Below are 22,075 nucleotides of genomic sequence, written 5' to 3'. Positions count from 1 at the left end.
TAATGATTATGAGCGAACGCTTTTTAGTAATTCGGGGGCGGCAGTGGCTCAGTGGTTCATGTAGGTTGTCTACAAACCGAAAGGTTGGTGGTTCAATCCCGGGTTCCACCTGACCAAGTGTCGAGGTGTCCATGAGCAAGACAGCTGCTCCCGACGAGCTGGATGGCGCCTTGTATGGCTGACACCGCCGTCGGTGTATGAATGAGTGTGTGAATGGGTGAATGTGAGGCAAGATGTAAAGCGCTTTGGTTGCCATTTGGTCTATAAAAGCGCTATATAAATGCAGTTAATGCAATAAATTCCATTCCATTCCAATTATAAAGGGAGCGCTCTTTGTGCGCTTTTTAAATTCAGAATTTAAATAAAACTTTTGTTTTTCTGAGGCAATGGTTAGTCATTAATCGAATTGGCTGCCATGATAAATCACGCATACAGTATGCTTGCTCTCTGTACAAATTAGAGTGGTTTGAGAATGTAGATGCTATAACATCAACATCATTTGTCAGGAGCGTTTATAATGGGATGTGTAGATTGAAGCACATCTTGCCTTACCCTTGCGTTAGTTCACCCTCCGCCTATGATGTTTCTGGTTTTATTAGCTGAATTGAGTGTAAAATAACATTTGAAAAGATTCAAGTTCCTGGGATGAATCATTGTTTATGGTAATTATAGATCAGAAACACTGCTTTGATTGTAATAATACATTATTTCATCTGATAGTCATTCATTTAAAAAGATAAATAACATGCTATATGGCATTTACTAACTACTTTATCAAGAGTAACTTGACCAGCAGAGCTACTTCAAATTACGAGCAGCTTCCCGAGCTACAGTTTCACTTCCCTGACGCTGGATACTATTACTTTTATAGTACTATATGGACTGGTTATTTGGAGAAGCATAGTTTAGGGTAGTAAAACCTTTCTTACAGCGAGCACAGGCCATAAAAATGTTCATGACAGAACTGCTGGATGTCTCGCTCTGAAAACACTGGCAGATTCCTCCCTATTGCGCACATGTGGTTCATTTTAACCCCGCAAGTGTGAACTGTCAACATTTCTGTGGCTCTGGGAGCAGAGATTTCCTGACTCCAAGTCACGTCAGAGATGTAAGGAATGTGTATCATACACAACACATGCTCCCTATCATGGCCGGAGAGCCGCTCTCACTGCGCTGCACTACGGACAAGGACAAAAGTTTATACTAATGGACCAATTGCTGATCAGTGTCAGGGTTCAAGTTGAGGATGTAACAACTGTTCTCCATCCTCACGCCATTCCACTCATCGGCAGTCTGTGTACACACAACGTCACACACTTTCTTTCTGTCTGTTTGATGTTTATCCAGCAGACATGATGTTTGCAGTGCTTCCTTTCCAGTCAAAACATCAAACAGAGAGCAGTAACCTCAAACAGGACAGCAAAAAATAATAACATAGCAAAATGCGTCGAGCAGAAAAACACAGGTGAAAGTAAATGGGACAATGAGTTTATGTTTTGATGAAACTTGAGGCCAATCAGATGAAAGAAAACACCATGTACATAAACTATCAGCCTTTTTGAAGTTATGTACCTGTTTTCTGATTGGAGACTTCACCTTTGGGCTCACATTTTGAAAGCGCACAATCTATGGAGGAAAAACAAAAATAGATGAGTTAGTAAGATAGCAGCTTCACAGATCTCATAATTGTAGCTCATAGTTAGGATTTATTTGTATGTGTATGGGTTTAAAAATTTAATTAAAATGTGAAAAATGATGGTCCTTGCACCATCAGTGCTCTGCCCCTGATGAAATGTACTTACAAAATGATTACTTTACCCAAGATTTTAGAGTGCTGTGCATTTGTATGCTCATTATGTGATCGTTAGCTTAGCAACATGCTAAAAACCAACTCTCACTTGAGGTTCCACTTCCATGATGGATAAATGATGCCTTAGAAGTCAGCTGCTATTGAATAACAGCGTACTTTGTTTTTATTTAAATTAAAGGAGTGGTTGAATATGATTTCACTTTTCTAACTTTAGTGTGTAATGTTGCTGTTTGAACGTAAACAACATCTTCAAAGTCACGACGCCCAAGGTTTCTTGGTCGTAGGTCCAAGAAATAGCTTTTTAAGGACTAAAACAAACGACTGGTAGGGACTACACAAGCTTCCTCCCGGGTTAGTGACATCACCAACCCTACAATTTACATAAACCCCGCCCCCAGAAACACGATTTATAGATCATCATGACATAATATGCTAATCAATGTCAAGAAGATAACTATAAGCTACATAAAAGTCGGACTCCAGTTTGAACATAAATGGCTTTTGAAATGTTCAGTGCATGTGTGTGTGAGGTAAAAGGACACAAGCTGTTGAAGCTCTGCCCCCTATGCCGGGAGCAGCAGCTCATTTGCATTTAAAGGGACAATTTTAACATGATATATAAAAATATCTGTGGGGAATTTTGAGCCAAAACTATACATACACATACAAACTCTTATTTTACATCTTGTGAAAAGGGCATTATACCACCCCTTTAATTGTCTATGCTGACATCGTCTTGCTGAAAGATCTTGCTGAAACATCCCCATCCCCCACAACCAGACACCAGACCAACATTTGACTAACTTCACTTCTGCTTTACTTGAAGATGTGATGCAGATTACAACCACACTCAAGCTCTGGAAACACGAAAAGTCTCTTAGCATAATGCCGACCTGCTCCAGTGACCCTAAAACATGCAGATGTTGGCATGGAGGTGAAGCTTTGAGTCTGGGCAGCAAAGACACTGACCTCTATCATGCGTAAACCGCCCGACAGAAGGAATCACGGGAGCCTATGTTTTATAAGGACGCGAAAAAGCAGCACATATTGCATGTAGTCACATGCTTACGGGCCAGATACAGAGCATGTGAGGGCAGGATGAAAGATGAGCGTGTGCAGAAAGTCTCACGAGCGAAGTGTGTCTTCCCTTCATGCCAGGCTTAGTCTTCATAACAGGACCAGCTTGAAAGTGACGTCATGCCGCTTGCAATCTGAAATGTTCTGCCGGTTTTTCGTTTTCAAGTTATTTTAAGTAGTGATGTGACGCAAGTAGTGACAGATCATTTCTTCCATATTGTGATATACGTCTGAGTACGGGGTTATTGGGTGGAAATCAGGTTGTAGCCAGATCCGAGCTTGAGGTAAAATTTAAAGTCACCATGACCAATTCTTGTTTAATAATGGAATGTAGAAGCATTTATTATAAATCATTTTATAAAGAAAACAAACCTGCATAAATAAATTGTTTACAATAAGTTGCTTTTATAAAACAGATTGAATGGATCATGACTTTTGACATCATGACTTTTGCGTAAACATACACGCCACTTTCGAGTCAAGTGGGGTGTTATCTCTAGGCATTTTGTGCTACCCGCGTGTATCCGCGTGTATGTCTACGCCATTAACGTTCGTGTCATTCCACGTCTCTGTAAACGCCGTCAAATGTCCAGTCATAAATGTCATTAACCCCAGTGACGGTTAGGTTTAGGGATGGGGTTGAGGTAAGTCATATATTTATATATACAGTAATAACGTTAAGTCAACGGCGTTCATAAACACGCTGAAAAGCGATTATGCGTCTTGATAGCACGCCAAAAATGGAAATACGAATTGGCGTGTCATACACACGCTACTTCATGAGATCAGTCTGTTTAAATTATAAGCCACATTCCATATTCTATAAATCAGAAGCTCCTGGTCCTATTATATGTTTTTTTAGTTAGTTCACTTCACAAGCTAACCGGTAAGCCGAAATGATTTGCATACCACAAGCTGATTGGGCTGGTAGTGTAACTACCACTGCTACGAAATAACGAAATGCTCTTTTGATTATCTAGATTCTAGAAGATGATACATCATTATAACGTGATGCGTTTTGGATCAATCATTACTAATGGCTACATGACAAGTGGCTGCTTTTGAACGGTCACATTTATCATGTAATTAATGAATGTAAACAGATACAGTACACTTAAAAATTGGATGTGCCAAACACTAGATTTTAGTAATATTATAGCATTCATATTAGCTGAATGCTAAGCTAACTCATGTTAGCTTTCATTATAGCCTACATGTTATACATGTGTCATTTTGTTATGTGCTTTTATTTTTTTAATCTTTTTTTACACTTATATTCAGCTATAATTCATTTTTATTTCAGTTTTTGTTTTTGTAATTTTTGTACTTTTCAATTAGTTGCTAAGGCAACATTTCTAAGTTTTTCATCAATATTTATATTTTATTATTATTGACAAACTTTTTTAGTTTTACTTTAGTTGACAACAACACAGGTGTAGAATTTTTTGTTTTGTGCATTAGAACTTTTATTTTTTTTATTTATTTCTGGATAAAATTAAAATACTTGATACAGCTGTTAGATACCTGAAAAATCCATTTTCTTATTTCTTCTCCAACACCACACCGAGAAAAGCTTAATCACACTGCAGACAGGCCATGTCACGTGACAAGAACAACGTACCATAAAATAACACTGGCTGCAATTACATGCAACGATAGACAGAGGACACATAACTTTCCCAGTACATTTCTCAACAGGTATGTTAACAATGCTCTTCCTAGAAGAGTCTGTGTTTGCGTGAAGGTCTCGGTGTAGGTGTGTGTGGTGGGCTGGCTGGTGGGGGAGGGAAACAGAAGACTTGCTGACAGAAAAGGGTCTCTCTTTAATCACACACAGGATCCGAGGCACAATACGCCCCTCTCTCTTCCTCTCGCACACAACAACACATGCTTCTCCAACACACCACAACACCTCATCTGCATCTCTCTGATGCCACACACAGCGGCGCTGCGTGACAATGAGGTGAACTGGACATAAATGTGATGATATATGAAGGCCACATACACAATATGCACTTAGTCATCATGGTACCATATCATAGCAGTGGTATTTTGATATATAATGCTACTTACTGAACAATTAACATAATGGTATCTCCATGGAACTCTATGGTATTGCTAAACCAATTTTTGTTGCATGACCCGTTGTATATTCAGCGGCACAGAAAAATAAATGATGTGAGATTACATATAATAGCGATAAAGACAATAGTTCGGAATAATTAAAAGGTTTATATAAACACAACATATAATTATAATAATATTCAGACCATAATTAGTTCATAAATTTTCTTTGCTGACAACACTCAAAAACATACAGCCCAGCCAGTGTGATTCATGAACAAATGATTATTATGAATCAGATCTTTTAAAGACATCAGACAGAGTTTGAAGAACAAAAAGAGGACTGTCTATTACTGGATTGAATCATCAGTCTAATCAATTACTCACTGAATCAGAGCATCTGACTCGATGGATGTTTATGATGACCTTTAGTTAAAGACACACATTTTAATAAAAAATAACTAACAAAAGTAAATTGTTTTTGACGAAAATACAGTAAAAACAAGTATATTTTGAAATATTATTTAGGGCTGTCAAACGATTAATCGCGATAAATCGCATCTAAAATAAAAGTTTGTGTTTACATAATATATGTTTGTGCATTATATATATATATATATATATATATATATATATATAATAATTATACACAGTGCACCCACATACTGTATATTATATAAACACAAACTTTTATTTTGGATGCTTAAACTTTTATTAATTATTTGACAGCCCTAATATTATTACAGTTTTCTATCTTATTATATTTTATATTTAAAATTCAATTTATTTCAGTGAATTTTCAGCATCATTACTTCAGTCTTTTAGTGTCACAAGCTACTTCAGAAATCATTCTAATATGCTGGAAATGACATTTATTTGAAATAGGAATATTTTATAACATTACAAATGCCTTGACAGTCACTTTTGATCAATTTAATGCATCCTAGAATAAAATTGTTAAAATTTCACAGACAATTATTTATTTTTTTAATGAAACCACCACCATCAAACTTCAGAACGGTAGCCTAGGTGCAAAACAGACTTCTGTAAAAAAAAAAAAAAATGAGCGACTTTCCTACTTTCCAGTACTTTTGTCAGCAAAAGACGGTAAAACTCTTAACATTTTCAACAAATTCCATCTGCCATATTTTCCCTCTGTAGGGTGGAACATCAAAGTGAGGTTGAATAGAGACCGGAGTCCAAATATAAACACATGGGACATAGTTGCAATGCCAAGAGCATGCCTGACACGGTTACTCACAACTGCAACACTTAATGTGTCCCGCGCTAACACAAGTACTCAGACCACACAACACAGCCTTCAGTAAATCAAAAAGGCTCCTCAATGGTACAGACGAGTGTTTACGCACAAGACGTTAACTGTAAAGCGGACTCGCTGAATGGGTGATTTATCAAAGATGAATCGTCAGTTTCATTAATTCCCTCACGTTCGAAAAACACGGAAACTTGCCAAAAAACACACAAACATGCATAGCCCTGCAGTGAAGGCAACCGATTACAAGATCAAGTGTACTATTCCAGTCCAAATAAGGAAAGCTAAGCGGACAGTGGAAAAGGCCTGGTTCAAATCCACTCATTTTTACCCTTTCATTTCAAATCCCCAGCAAAGAACCAACCGTTCACTCGCAGGAAGCAACCACAAACTATTCAGGAGCTCACAAAAGACAAAAGAGTGATTTTTTTTTTTCGCAAAACATACGCCGGCAACAAAACAATACACACAACCGGGTTGTTGTTGGTCACTTCTTTCCTTTTGGTGTGGACCAAGCAGGAAATGAGTTAGTGACGTAAAGAGACTCACACAATAAAGACACACACGCACTGAGTCAGATGTGTGTTTCTGAGCATGTCTACCACTTTAGTCAGACCCAAAAGCCCCTCGACTCACAGCCAAACAGGAACAAAAGCAACGGGCCGCTGTGATTCAAGCCCACGTGTCGACGGCCCTGCCACTTTACCACACAAGCCCACACATTGTGATCGGACCCTCCTCTTAGAGCAGCAGGCGCCGGACAGTCATCGATCAGACTCATCTGTGAATCATGTGCTGACTGCTGAGGACGGAGAAGGGTCCGTTCATCGCTGCATGCTTGCGATCTGCCTCATCCCTGAACTGAACAAATAACAAACTACCCTGAGCTGTCCTGGAAGCAGTTCAGAGCCAATGCCAACACAACAGAGAGCGTTCTGATCCCTATCACACACCAAAAGACGTATTTCCCCGTGGTGCAATTAGATTAAGCGCAACCGCCAAATCTGAGGTGCTTTCATGTGTTGATGTCTGATCTTCTGCTAGGCCTGAACTCTTTGCTGGTGTTCGTCTTCAGCGGTTGCTTTATTCACGTTATTGTTACATTACATTAATACATACACATGTCACTTATTCACCACTGGCAAAATGGGCTTTCAATAAAACAACAACAGTTCAATGTAACAACAATAGCTAAAATCATAACCTCTACTCGGCAATCATTTGCAAAAATGGATTCATCATTCAACAAAACAAGTTAATAAGCAAACAAGCAGGAACTTGAACTTTCTCTACAGCTTAACTCAGAGCTACACAGAGCAGTCTGCTAAATTTGGTTTTAAAGGGGTCATGAACTGGCTTTTTTAAAAACTGTATATTGTCGTCTGAGGTCAACTTATGACGTTCGCTTGGTTTTACATTCAAAATATGAATCAATAATAGGCTATTTTCTACCCTAGTTTTGAGCCCAGCTCAAAGACGCTCGGTTTTTATGGGCGTCCCGCGTTGAAGACTTGGAAGTAAACGACCACTGCTGTGAGTGGATAACAGTTTTAGATATTATAATGAGTTTCACTCTCGATCCGGTCATCACGAGGTAGGCCTGTTATTTAGCTATGCGTGTAATGCACAAATCGGTGGGCGGGGCTAAACCGGACGTGTTAAAGTAGGCGTTGATCTTCTTCTGCAGGGGTGGTGTTTTATCCTCTTTGACGTCGTAGTTCCCCAATTTGAAAAACGAGTCGTTTGCTGAGCCTGGTGTCAATAAAAGCTTTTATTGGACTAACAAGGACGTTTTCAGTTCTGAAACTTACAGGACATTCTTATAATATGATGACCTCGTATTTTGTGAGTTATCATCAGTAAACGTGCTCATTGTGTTCTAGTGAAAATCAAAAGGTATGAAGGGTTAAACTGCTTAAAGCTGCAGTGCGTCATTTCTGCACCACTATTGGCACCAAACAAAACTGCAAAAATATTGATAAAATAATTTGGGAACAGGTTTCCCCACCCATTTCTCACAGATCAGCCAAACAGATATTCCCACCCCAAACTCACACCCACTGGTTGAGGCAATGTTGCAGTTCAGATCTGTTCAAACAAACAGAGCTGTCATGTTATTAAAGTGTTTATACTTCTTCTCGGGAAAATCAATCAATGACTTGCATGTAGGTGTCTCTGCAAAACTGAGAAAGGAGAACATTTAACCTTGAGAAAGAATAAATCACACAGCTAAGCAATAATAATAGAGAGAAAAAAAGAAAATAATTGAGTTGCACATATTTTAAAGGAAGATGTCAATTAGGCGGGAAGGCTTTAAAACGTTTTTTATATGAAAACATGTTTTATATATATATATATATATATATATATATATTTAATTCTCAAGTCAGCATGAAACGAAAGTTGAGTTTAACTTCCCTATTGTGATGTAAAACTGAAAACAAGGGTGGGGAATTGATTGGATGATTGTGTTGGTTGTGGTTTGCTATTGGTCGATCTGATGTGAGTGACAGTGAGTGACAGGTTGCCCCGCCCTCACACCAGTAAACACATCATCAGAGAAGAGATGCTGCAAGAGGGAGGGGGAAGTTGATGAGGGCAAATAAATAAATATAAATAAATAAATATATATATATATATATATATATATATATATATATATATATATATATATATATAAATATATATATATATATATATATATATATATATATATATATATATATATATATACATATATACATATATATATATATATATATATATATATATATACATATATACATGTATTTTATTTATTAATTATATTTATTATATATATTTATATTTATTTATTTTATAAATAAATAAATATTTTTTATTTATTTAAATATACTATATATATATATATATATATATATATATATATACACACACACACACACACACACACACATACATACGTACACATGCACAGATAAATAATTGATACTGTTCCAATATTACAATTGATTTCATGGTGACTATTAAAATAATTATCTATGTTTTTTTTTTTTTAAATGGCACAGAAGTCCATATTTTACACCATATTTGATTATTGCTGAATAAAAATAATAAGTACAGAAAGATTCAATCCAGAGGTGTGTGAATGAGAGAAAAGTAGACTAGTTTGTAGAAAAATACAACGTATCATTCTAGACAAAGTTACACCTGTGACCAGAAACATCAGCTCAACAGCTGGACAACTACTAACAGCAGCTGCAAGTAAAGAACAGTTAAAGAACACAGAAGCATTATTATAATCCATATCCATATTATACACATGTGGTGTGAGTTGATCTAGTGAAGCGTGATTGTGTTACAGGAGCAAAAAAAGACAACAAATAAGTGAGAAAGGCCAAGCTGTTTAAAGACTAAAACGCGTAGGAATCAATCAAACAAAACCAGGACACAGACAGAGAGAGTGCAAGAAAGAGAGAGAGAGCGAAGGAAGAGCTCCCCATCCCCCTGCTCTCATTCCCTGATCTATTTTGACAGTCTCCATTACAGCCTTTCTCTCTCACTATTCTTCATCTTCTGTCTTACCTGTTGACCTTACCAGCCACGAAGAAGGTGATCCTTCAAGACATCTGAAAATCAAACCCCTACATAGATGAGCTTTAAATTCTAAAAGGATTGTTTTTCATATGTCATGAAGCATCATCTTCCTCATCGCTGATCAAAAACCCAGATCAGAAATAATCAGGATTTATGAAATACTGCAGTCACTTTAGCTGACTTGTCTCTGGATTGTTCTTAAAGCGATCTCTGCGACTGGAAGTATTGGTGGGCGACTGGTCGATCATCCTGACAAATTCTCAAGGTGTGGCCATTGTTGTTTGGTAAATTCCTGTTGTGAGAGCGAAAGAAATTTCACAGATTTTGCCATGGGTTCCTAGCTTTGGACACCCCAAATTTAAACAAGAGTTTAAATGAACATAGGAAATCACACTGCATGACACTGCATGCTCTCAAAGACAGGAACCCACCTCATGTTTAAATGATGAGCACATACTCAAGTCTATGGATTTTATGAAGGCCTTCCACATGATTCATTCATGCCTCCAATCAGGCACTCACAAACATCCCCCAAATGAGGGTCGAGCTTTGAGATCAAGTGTCTGCTGTGATATTAGAGCTCATAATAGCATCGTTTTAAAACAAGCCCCAGGAGAACAGCACTGGAAGAAGAGGAAAGACTCGCAGGTATTATTATGCAGGTCAACAAATCGTCAGTCCTCTAGTTTAAACAAGTGTGCCTTTTTTAGAGTACAAATTAATACCATGTTCAGCTGAACAGAGAAAGGTTTAACTTCATTATGTTAGTTTCCAGTTCATCTTTAAATAACCCACAGCTTCTAATGTTGCCCATCATGATCCTTTGCTCAGAAATGTCCTCACCTTGTAGCAACTTACACTTCACTTTTTCATTACCAGTACCAGCTCGACTCGCCTTGGCTAGCCTCAACTAGCTGGCTCGCTTTTCCATTGCAGACAGTACCGCCACAAAAAGTACCCGGTCGTCATAGCAATGCCTTTCATTCCTCGTTGCCCAATCAAACTCTCGCTGGATCCTCCCTTCACCAACCAAACAAAGGAAAGTCTGCACCTCTTCGTTTGACCACGCCGTATTCTTCCGAGTTGCCATAATAACAGTAGTAAGTTTAGAAACTATCTCTGGCCAAACTATTTAAAAATGGCAGGGTTATTCTGGATACACCATCTAGCGCGTGCAATGATGACGCAGTGAATGGTGACGATTCTCTCTGACCAATCAGCAGTCGGCATTGTTTTCACGTCACATTTTAGTATCGCCTTAGCTCCCTTTAGCTTGCTCAGAACCTCGCCGGAGGTGGTACAAAAAAAAGTACCCTAAAGCAGGTAGGTACAACGTTTACACAGTGGAAAACCAAACAGAGGCGAGGCGAGGCGAGCCAAGGCGATACTATGTAGTGGAAAAGCGCCATTGGGCCCTATTTACACCTGGTATTAAGATGCGTTTTGATCGATTGGATCACAGGTGGACGATGCTAAATACAGGTGTAAACAGGTCTAAACTAGGGATGCACCGAAATGAAAATTCTTGGCCGAAACCGAAAACCGAAAAAGAGGAAACCAAGGCCGAAAACCGAAACACCGAAAGAAATTATGCCAATTATTAGTATCATTGCATTTATGGCTATGACTGTGTACAAACTTTACAAAAAAAATCAAGGCATTGCAATTGCATAAATTAATATAACATTTTCAAAGAATAAATCAATTACAAATTATGCAAATATATATTTAGCACAATGCACAGTATAAAATAAAATTTAAACTAAAATGTTTAACTTGACCCCACTTATGTGTACACTAAATAATAATCTACTGGCCTGCAGAAAGGTTTTAAAATGAAATGTTCTCTCAAAAACAAAGCCAACCGCAAACTTCTCATCACATTAGCACCTTGTTTGCAGGTCTAAATTAGTTACATTTTAAAAAATGTAGCATACGATAGCATAAAAAGCCTTTAATTTTAAATGAACAATGGTCCAAGTTTAATACAAATGATGAAACTTAATGAAACATGTTTAGTGAATGTAGAAAATATTTGAGAGATTATTAATTTAGTTCTATACATGTTCCCATATACATATTTTTTTTGTAATGTCACAAGTAATAATCTCAGGGTTTACTGGGTTTTACATGATTATTTTTGTATTGGTCGTGGAATACTAAAAAATAAACATTGTCATGTATTTATCTGTCTTCTTCTCGCCGATTCCTGATGTTTAGAGGACAGTTACTTGAGTCGTCCTCTGTCGTTTCAAGGAATAGTAAAACGGAGAGCGCGTCAAGTATAAACGCCTCGACCGTTTGGAGCGGTGCACGCGCTGTTTGTGGAGACTCGCGCTGCCTTGTTTACTTTCGCCTGCCTCCGCAGCGCGAGTCTAATTTATAATTTTTAATTGTTTCCTGCTCTAAACAATGCGTGCCGCCATGACGACGACTCCGGTTCCGAGCGGGTCAAGAGCGGTGCGCGCGCTGTCTGTGGAGACTCGCGCTGCCTTGTTTATACTTTCGCCTGCCTCCGCAGCGCGTGTCTCCACAGACAGCGCGCGCACCGCTCTTGACCCGCTCGGAACCGGAGTGGTCATGGCGGCACGCATTATAGGTGGATAAACAAGGTTTCCGTCTCATCGCGGGTTCAGATACACTGAAATACGTCCACACCGCAGACGTGTTGCTTCAGACAAGCACGTCGCGGTTTCTGTTTGCGTCATCACAACATTTCGGCCGTATTGTTTCGGTGATAAAAGTCTTTCGGCCGAAAACCGAAAATGCACTTTTGGGCCATTTTCGGCCGAAAATTTTCGGCGGCCGAATATTCGGTGCATCCCTACTCTAAACCGTTTTGAGCTTGTCCACTTTGGACCACTTCCAGAGGTCAACATGACATCATGACTTATGCGTAAACATATATGCCACTTTCGAGTCAGGTGACGTGTTATCTCTACGCATTTTGAGCTATCCGCGTGTATCCGCGTGTATGTGTATTTGTCTACGTCATTAACGTCCGCGTCATTCCGCGTGTCTGTACACGCAGTCAAATCTCCAGTCATAAATGCCATTAACCCCAGTGACGGTTAAGTTTAGGGATGGGGTTGAGGTAAGTCATATCTTTTTTTTATCTAGGATGGTAAGGGAACAGTCATAAATGCCATTAACCCCAGTGACGGTTAGGTTTAGGGACGGGGTTGAGGTAAGTCATATATTTATATAACGTAAAGTCAACGGCGTTCATAAACACGCTGAAAGGCGATTATTCGTCTTGATAGCATGCCAAAAATGGAAATACAAATTGGCGTGTCATACACACGCTACTTCATGAGATCAGTCTGCAGAGGTAGACGAAAACACATTCGACTGGAAAAACAATCATTTGGTCAAATGCGTTGATTTCAGATCTCCTTGGAGAGGACACACCTTAAATGGCAGATAGAGATCGAGAGCGATGGATGGAGCACATTGTTCTCTGACCCCCATCTCTAAGGAGCTGCATGTGAGGAGATAAATGGAGTACACAATCTTCTCAAATTAAGTATCATATCAGAGGGAAGAAGATCACTACAAGACTAGAAGGAGAGAGGCGCAGATCGCTCAGTGATACGATACACCAACCTAGCTGCAACAAGGGAATGTGTAGGCTTTATGGAGTAAAGAGAATGGGCAGAGATGGGATGAGAGAAAAACTGAGCCCAGACACTGGCATGAATCCTCGGGGTCTTGACGCTGACTGACTGAGGAACTAGGACAACGTGACGAAAGCAAAAAAGACCTTACAGAGGACCCAAAGTGATGCAGATGTGCTATCCCAAGTTCTCCAAGCACTGATGAACCACCAAATTCACAACAAACCTATAACCATTGACCCTGATTCTATAATGTTTCTCCTTCAAATATAAAGACTTGTGGTGGGTTTGGAAGGTTTATAACACTGCAGCAGTGCCACATAAAACTCCATGTAATCACCTAAATTGCATCTAAAGTCAGAAAAATAGAGCAGGATATTTGGATTATGTCTACTGTAAATTTCTATCTACAGTTAAACATATACTAAATGCAAATCCAAGATACTTCTGCATCTGTTGACTTTATCTGGAACTCTGTGAATCTCCAGTTTCAACATCTCTAATGATAATTAATCTGGGTAACACTTCAGTTTAAGATACAAATCTCACTTTTAAAAAGTTGCTTATTAGCACACATATTACAAGGATATTGGATGTTTATTAGGCTAGTTCTTATGAAGCATATTTTAATACCTTATTCTGCATGACCATATTCTACATTCCTTAAAGTCCCCATGAAATCACAATTGACCATACTTACTTTGTTTGCCTAAAATGATCGTTTTGTGGTGAACAATTCATACATGCAGGTCAATCCACACAAAAACATTTTTGGCTTCGTAATCTTTAATCAAATTTTGAAAATGCCACTCCCCTCTGCATTGGAGGACCTTGCCCGATGACGTAGGCTTTACGGTTTGGGTGTCTCCTTAACATCCATAACCATGCCCCTCAAACTGACAGCTGCTGTGTGTTTGCGAGCGCCGAGCGAGCATTGATTGACAGCGTGTGTAAACTTGCGTCATCCTCCATTTCAGAATGAAACACCCATTTTTCTAGATCCAATCAGGTGCTAGTTGGGAAAAAAAAGCCACGCCCACTATTTTGCCTCATTCAGTATTCTGTTTCTCTCGGAAATACGTCACAACACTGGAGAAAAGTCGTTTGCAACTTCCGGTTCACGGGGACTTTAATCCTTCTGAATACCTAAACTTAACTACCTTACCAACTATTATTAAGCAATAATTAGGAGTATATTGAGGCAAAAGTCATAGCTAATAGATAGTTAATAGTGAGAATTGGACACTAATCTGCATCTGCAAAGGGTCAATTACACATTTTTCTCTGTTTTTGTCAATGTTCAAGACACTGTCCGACTTCTTGACACTTGGGTGGCATTTCACAGGCTACGTTCACACTGCAGGGCTTAATGCTCAATTCCGATTTTTTGAAAAAATTCGAAACGAAAAAACTGTACGAAGTTAAACTGACAGAATGAACGTGTTCACAGTAATGTTCATCAGGCAGTAAAAGAGTATATGAATGCGTTCATGCATATCGTTCATTGAACGTGTTCAGGCACAACACTGAGGAAGAGACACGTCTGCCGCGGCCCATAGCAGTGCAGAAACGCGTTGGAGTTAGCGTGTATTGGCTAGCTACAGGTGCGTGCAATGACGTGCGGGTCGGATTGAAGTCGCATTTCAAAAGATCGGATTCATATCGGATTTAGACCACATACCCAAGTGGCCTGGGTCGCATTTGAAAAGATCGGATCTGTGTCGTTCAAACCGTCTTGAAAAAATCAGATACAGGTCGCATAGGGGCGAAAAAATCGGAATTAGGTCGTTTCAGCCTGCAGTGTGAACGTAGCCACAATGTATTTAGGGTTTCGATATAACCAGATAAAAAAAAAGCTTGTGGTTTATGATTTTTTTACAATGTTGAACTGCATTTGAAATAATGTAATCTAAAATCATTAGGTACATCAAGCCGATTCTCGCCGAAGAACGTTGAGTGCCAACCAATAAAAATTGAAGGGTGTGGTTAAGTAATCACTGTCATAAGGATAAAGAGAAGAAGAGGAGAGTAAAGACAAATTTCAAAACAAGGAAAGGATATGAATGGATCATTCTGAGGATGGATGGCATCGACTCAGGCCTCCAAGCGTTTAATGTCTAAGATGGTTCAGGCAATGCCCATATGTATTATAATGAGAGAACTGGGCCGTGTGTCTGGGGGCTTTTTGAACAGAAATAGGATTCAGGTGTGCTTTTTGATGGACTGGTTAATACACAAACAAGTCTTCGCCACAGTTGTTTTCAAAAAGGGAAGTTGGATTCTACACTATTGTATTCAAACAACAATGCTTTCCTTTTGTACAAGATTCCTGACGCTTACAGGGAATGATACAGTCAAAGGTCGCAACAGCCATGCGCCCTCATATCAATGGCAAAACAGCGGTAATGAAACACATGGCATGATATACTACTTATTATTACACTGATCTGTGGAATATTTGGTTCTGATTGATTCCAGTGATACAAGGACTTGGAACAATCAATGCACTACCATTAGAAAATGAATAACAATATATTGATTGTATCGACACCACTCTAGACATTCAAATATGCACATGATTTAAATGAAACTATGTGGGAAATTCATTTCCTGGGACACCTAAATTATACAGTTTAGCAGTCGAATGGCTGATTGATTACTCCATTACTCCAGTCTTCAGTGTCACATGTTCCTTGAGAAATCAATCTAAAATGCTGATTTGCTGCTCAAGAAACATTTTTCATTATTATTATCAATGTAGAAAACAGTTGTGCTGAATATTTTTTTTTTGTGGAAACCAACCATGATACATTTTGAGACTCTAGAAACTATTCAAATATTTTATAACATTAAATATAAAAATCATTCTATTCAGAAATAACTGTGTCCATGTTTTATTAACAGTTCAAGTGAGTATTGTGTAAATACCATGGTAACTGTAGTTTCTGTAACCTTAGTCCAAAATACCACCAATTCTACTACTAACTAGGGACAACTATTTAAAAGCCTTGCCTTATAATACTGTTTATTCATCATGTTACAATGCGTATACGTCATATACAATTTATGTGTATGGTAAGTTAAGTGGGACGATACTTGTGTGTGTAGGTTTAAACATTTGAAAAATAAATTAGCTTGTTTTAAATTCCTAAAAAATTATGTCACAGCTTAATGACCTTGGAAAAATATGAGTCCCATGGCCAAACCAGAACTACTGCATTAACCAATGTTAACTAATCAAACCTTAAAGAGTTACCAACAGAACTAATGTCAATAGTCGACTTCTTCAGCAATAACACAAATACAAGCACACCCAGTTTCTCTATTAGACATATTTTATCCCTCACCCTCAAATTTGGCCCTTATTCTGTCTTTTTTGCTTCTCGTCTACCGTCTCTTCCACTAACTATGTCCCTCATTTTCTCAAGATGATCCCGCATCGGCCTTAGTGATTTACTGTCGGAAGCTGTCTTGGCGTCTCTCTCTCTACAGTTGAATAAGTAGGATCTTCTTGCGCTGTGCCAGGAGACAGAGGGGGCAGCGAGTGCACCATTCCTAACCCAGCGAATGTAGGTCAATACGACCTTTCCCTACCACACATGGAGACAGAGAGAAGAGCCGAACAAGAAACTGAAAAAAGATGACAGGGTGAGGGAATAGATAGCTGTGACACAACAGAGACATAGAAGGAGAAAAGGAGAAAGAGAGAGAGACTAGGGTGAACGGGACGAACGCAAGGACGATCCAGCTGGGGTGGTAACAGTCAACGACAGAAAATGTAACTCCTCGATGCTAACCACATGACGTCTGAGTGTCAGAAAAATTCATCTAACGCTACAGAGAGAAAAAAGAGCTGTCAGGCCACCAAAACCTACCAGGGGGCCTATTAGCCAAGGACAAAGGCACCATCAAAATCAACAGAAGAGCAAGTTAGCACACAATGCGAAGTTCAAAAAAAGTTAATCAGGAAAGAGAAAGGACATAAAACTATGATTTTAACAATCAGAGGGACTATTCTACAAACAAAAGACAGGAATTTTAAAAGGGTTTTCACAGTGATGCCGTAGCATTTTTGGTTTGCCGAATTGGCTAACCTTTAAACAGTTTTAACCCTTTTATTTTCTTAGAGTGAACATTCCAAACCCTTCTTCCACTATAAAAACCTTTTGTGCAATGGAAAGATTCCATGAATGTTAAAGGTGCCAGTAAAGAACCTTTATTTTTAAGAGTGAAGGACATTAGAGGGCCGTACACACCGGGACGAATATCGGCGCACGTTATTCGCCAGCGTTTTTCAACATGTTTTTTGTGTTCACACCCAAGCGATTTTCGCTGACGAAATGAGCCGAGTGAACATGCAAATTCATTCCCTGACATTAGATGGCGGCATGGCGCCCATTTGCTCTACAATATCACTCCATAACAGGTCTCTTTTATATCTTAATGTTCTAACACCAACGAGACCAGTAGCTCTACATTCATCTTCTTCGCTGTTACGTTTGTGTTCGGCAAGACCGATTGGTTTTTGAGCGCCCCCAAGTTGTGTTTTACTGTAACTTCAGAAGTTCCAACACGTGAGCAAAAGTGCCTTATTGGTAAGATTTTTGACGCGGCGTATCAAACTAAAAAAACTAACCCAAGGCCTTTTAAAAAAATGATGCTTTTACGCGTGGCATTTTGAACGTCAGTGTGCACACTCAAATTGGCACCCTTTGTTTAGTCATGAGGCGTTAAATGTCAACGAATATCAAGCACGAAATTCGTCCCGGTGTGAACAGGCCTTAAAGGCGTCTTTTTTTAAAATGCCTTCTTTAAACCCAGTTTAATATGGGGTAACTATGATTTCCTCAAAGCAGAAAACAAAGACAGATACAGTTATACAGCTTTAAAAATTTAATTTACAGTTTAACGTGGAATGTCACAGAATTCTGCACATTTTGGATGAATAAATCTAAATAATTGAGGGGGGAATAATAAATATATATTTCCTGTTAATACGCTTGGGCTGTGGCCACTATAAGACATTAGGTCAAGAAATCTGCAGAAGAACATTTTCATGAATGAATTGTGAGATTCATCCAATAATTACATACTAATATTTATTCTACATTTAAGATGATTTAGAAGCAACTGAAAACCAAACCATCTGTGTGCCCTTGTTAAGATGAAATTTTCTACAGATATATTTCATCTTAAAGACACAGAGGTTTATGTGTACAGATATTAAAGGTGTCTATTAGGTTTGAAATTGTTTAAGATGGTACAGTTAGCTTTGCTTGCTTGCAAAAATTACACACTTCACCTTTAGAGCCAGCTGTCAAAAACGTGCATTGGTCTACTGTATATGTCTTCATGATTTTCAAATAAATTAGTCTAGAATGTTATTTCTGTATTTAATGAGGAACACTTACATATTAGACGACAAACCTTAAGAACGCCAAAAATCCATTGATGAAGTCAATAGAAAGTGTGGCCGAACTTTTCCGAATCATATAACTTCAGAAGTGAACAAGTGAAAATTGTGAAGACCTGCTCAGACTCACAGAAAGAAAATAATTTCTGGCAGCCATTACTCCAGTCTTCAGTGTCACATGATCCTTCAGAAATCATTCTAACATGCTGATTTGGTGCTTATGACATTTCCTATTACGGTCAATGATGAAAACATAAATTGGTGTATCAGACAGCAGACAGGAAGATTCATTTCTATGGCATGTAGACAGATGATGAACACCAGGTCAAAGTGTTTAGTGAGTACAGGGGTGAGGAGGTGGAGGTAGAGACAGTCTATGTATGAGCTGATGCATGTTCAAACATGATGGTACACAGATATGTGCAAAAACTAAATAATACAGGACTAACTTACATAGGCAAACACAACACAAATTTCAAGAGGCTGCAAAGTGGCTATTAATATTTAACAGTAACTTAGTGGCTATGCTAAAAACAAGCAAAATGTTTAAAACCAAAACCCTCGAGAGGTTACTGAAACAACCAAAGATTTCCGGTGTGAAATCTGCAAGATACAGTCCTTCCTATTGTGGTTTCAGTACCAAACCCAAAACAAAACCACTACGCTCGTATCTCAAGAGGGTAATGTCATTTGTGTTGAAACTGGTGTAACTTATCATAATACTTTAAAAACAACTCAATATATCCTTTTAGACCCATCTAGTGTCTTGAAGACTTGAGGTTACCCATCATAAAAACTGTTATAAGGTGGTCTCTCAGCCTGGCCAAGCTGGTGTTCATTTGGTTTAACCAGCAAATTAACCAGTCAAACAGAACGACCAGCTAAAATGTGTCCAAAAACAGCTTGAAACCAGCTTAGGCTGGTTTGAGATGGTGGTATTCAGTAGTACAGGACTTCGTGACCTAGTCTTGGAATGAATATTTCCTGAATGCATTATGCAGAGGCATTAAAAGAGTCTTGTGAATGATTAACTGGGCTTGCAGATGAAAGTCCTGCTACCAGAATGAACAACAAGATGTGTCATATCTGATTTACAAGCCTGTATACAATCATCATCAGATTGCTAATCGCTGTATAAACCACATTACATCATCACTAACATAAAAGCAATCTAATATTTGATTAAAATTAATATGAGATTTCATAAGCTGGTCCAACAGACAGAAGGTAATTGTGTCATCAATCTTTTTAGAATAGCTTTGCTAATTTAGCAACCAAAATGCTACACGAGTTAATCAGGTTACAGATTAATCCTGTTTTTAGCTAAATATGGCCGAAGTAACCGCTATCGCGTCTGTCATTATCTTTTACGTGAATAACGACCACAAGACTTGAAGTGCTGAGGTATTTAATATTTTTAACCTCTTTCACCACCTCAATCTATCACACCATGCTAGCGAGTTAGCAGGGAGTTGGAGTGCCACGCCAGGTCATTGTTTACATTGCTGACTACCTTCGCTTCTCAGATTCGTCGGATCGCTCATAAACTACTGATTGTCTGACTAACTAATAGTCATGTGTTTATAAATAATGGCATTTTATTTATCTGTTCAGAAATTGATCATTGGGACTGGAAATTTTTATTGACTTCATTTCCTATGGCTGCCTCAGAATCAAGATAAAAGAGTATGGAGATGATAATAGACTATAAGGGGTTTTGTGGGTAAAATCTGAGTATTTGGGAGTATAGCTAACTGAATTGATTTATTCATGTGGCCTGCACAACACTCCAGCCAACCTTACGTTATATATTTCCAGCCACAAGCCCATGTTGCACGATTGACCCACATAAATTGAACATAAAGATATTTTACTGACAAAGCAGTTAAAATCCATAGGATGAGATTGTGGTTTCTGTAATCATGCTGCTATCTTTAACCAACGGGCAAAAATGACTGGAGCTAACGACACAACCAACTGATATAGGTTGTCATAAACCACATTTTCAACCTAACACTGGTTGTCAAAGCCAATATTATAGATATTTGTTGCACTCAATGCATTATATATGGTAGACAAACGACTGCAAATGCCCAGTGCGACCCAACCTCCCCACCCGAACAATGTCCCGCAGCCTCGCGACTTTCGGGCTTACCAGATTTGAAGAACGTCGCTATATCGGCCGCGTCTTTAGCCGCCTCCTCGGCCCCTTCCCCCGAGCTCATGGCTGTGGCGAAAAACACAAAAAACTAATATCCAAATTTAAAGTTGCTCTTTATTTTCCCCACAGGCAAAGGGGTTTAGAAAAGATGTCCGCCCCTGTGTCTGAGGAATGATCTGACACGGACGGGAAAGGATCACTTCTGAGTGCTGTGGAACATCACAAAACCTCCTCCATCTTGGATTACACAAATTACTAATAGCGCCGGCCGGCGGCTCTCCCGAGTGTAGCTTAGACTGGAGTCAGAGAAGACTACCGGGGGCGGGAGTTTGCTTCAGAAAAAGCAGCCTTTTCCATTTCCAGTGACCTTAACTGGATCCTCAGGGGGGCCATAATGATTTTTTTTTTTTTTGGTAGAATATGATGGAATTCGAAACATCCAATTTTCCTTGGCACTTCAAAGACTCTTCATGATAGATCATATATTCATTAGAAATGTGTTTTGATGTTCAAAATGTCTTCTTGGAATTGATTCTCTCAAAACTAAATTGAAAGTTGTTACAGTAACATTGAATGAATACCCAAAAATGAATGAACACACATGTTGAAATGGATAAACACCCACATTTACACTATTATATTTTACACAATATTGTATCTTATTTGTGTGTGTGTGAGAGAGAGAGAGAGAGAGAGAGAGAGAGAGAATCTTATGTGTGTGTGTGTGTGTGTGTGTGTGTCTATATGTGTGTCTGTGTCTGCATTTCTCTCTCTGTGTGTGTGTGTGTGTGTGTGTGTGTGTGTGTGTACTGTTGTATTTTGTTTATTTTATTTATTGTCTGTTTTTTTTTTTTTTTTTTTTTTTTTTTTTTACATTTGACCTCTGTGTATGTTTTAAAGTTTGCTGATGATTATTATTTTCCCTCATATTGTCTTCAGGTAATTTCTGGCTCATTTTCAATAAAGGCATTTTAGTCCTATGTAATTTTCTTCTATAAGACCACCACATGGCAACAAAAACCACTATAGTACTTTCCTAAACTCCTATAAACACCTGATTGGATTATTGAAACGTTACAATGGA

At 38.5% G+C, this 22,075-nt stretch overlaps 1 protein-coding gene across 10 annotated transcripts in view; it reads right to left on the bottom strand.

The window, feature by feature from the left end:
* trioa (trio Rho guanine nucleotide exchange factor a) overlaps positions 1-21,298 on the bottom strand; it is a 130,671-nt gene extending 109,373 nt beyond the window's left edge. For 9 of the 10 annotated variants that reach the window (XM_089123116.1, XM_089123120.1, XM_089123117.1 and 6 more), the window contains exons 1-2: positions 20,986-21,298; positions 1,573-1,626 (exon numbers count right to left, since the gene is read on the bottom strand). In XM_089123116.1, the coding sequence (XP_088979242.1) occupies positions 1,573-1,626; positions 20,986-21,055 (124 nt within the window). In that variant the 5' untranslated portion in view covers positions 21,056-21,298. The remainder of the gene's footprint in view (positions 1-1,572; positions 1,627-20,985) is intronic. The other variant, XM_089123123.1, reaches the window with a different exon arrangement.
* Positions 21,299-22,075: the final 777 nt, after the last annotated feature.

The sequence above is a fragment of the Pimephales promelas genome, chromosome 18, assembly GCF_988280905.1.
Source record: "Pimephales promelas chromosome 18, fPimPro1.hap1.1, whole genome shotgun sequence".
NCBI lineage: Eukaryota > Metazoa > Chordata > Actinopteri > Cypriniformes > Leuciscidae > Pimephales > Pimephales promelas.
This window is presented reverse-complemented; position numbering and strand designations above follow the sequence as displayed.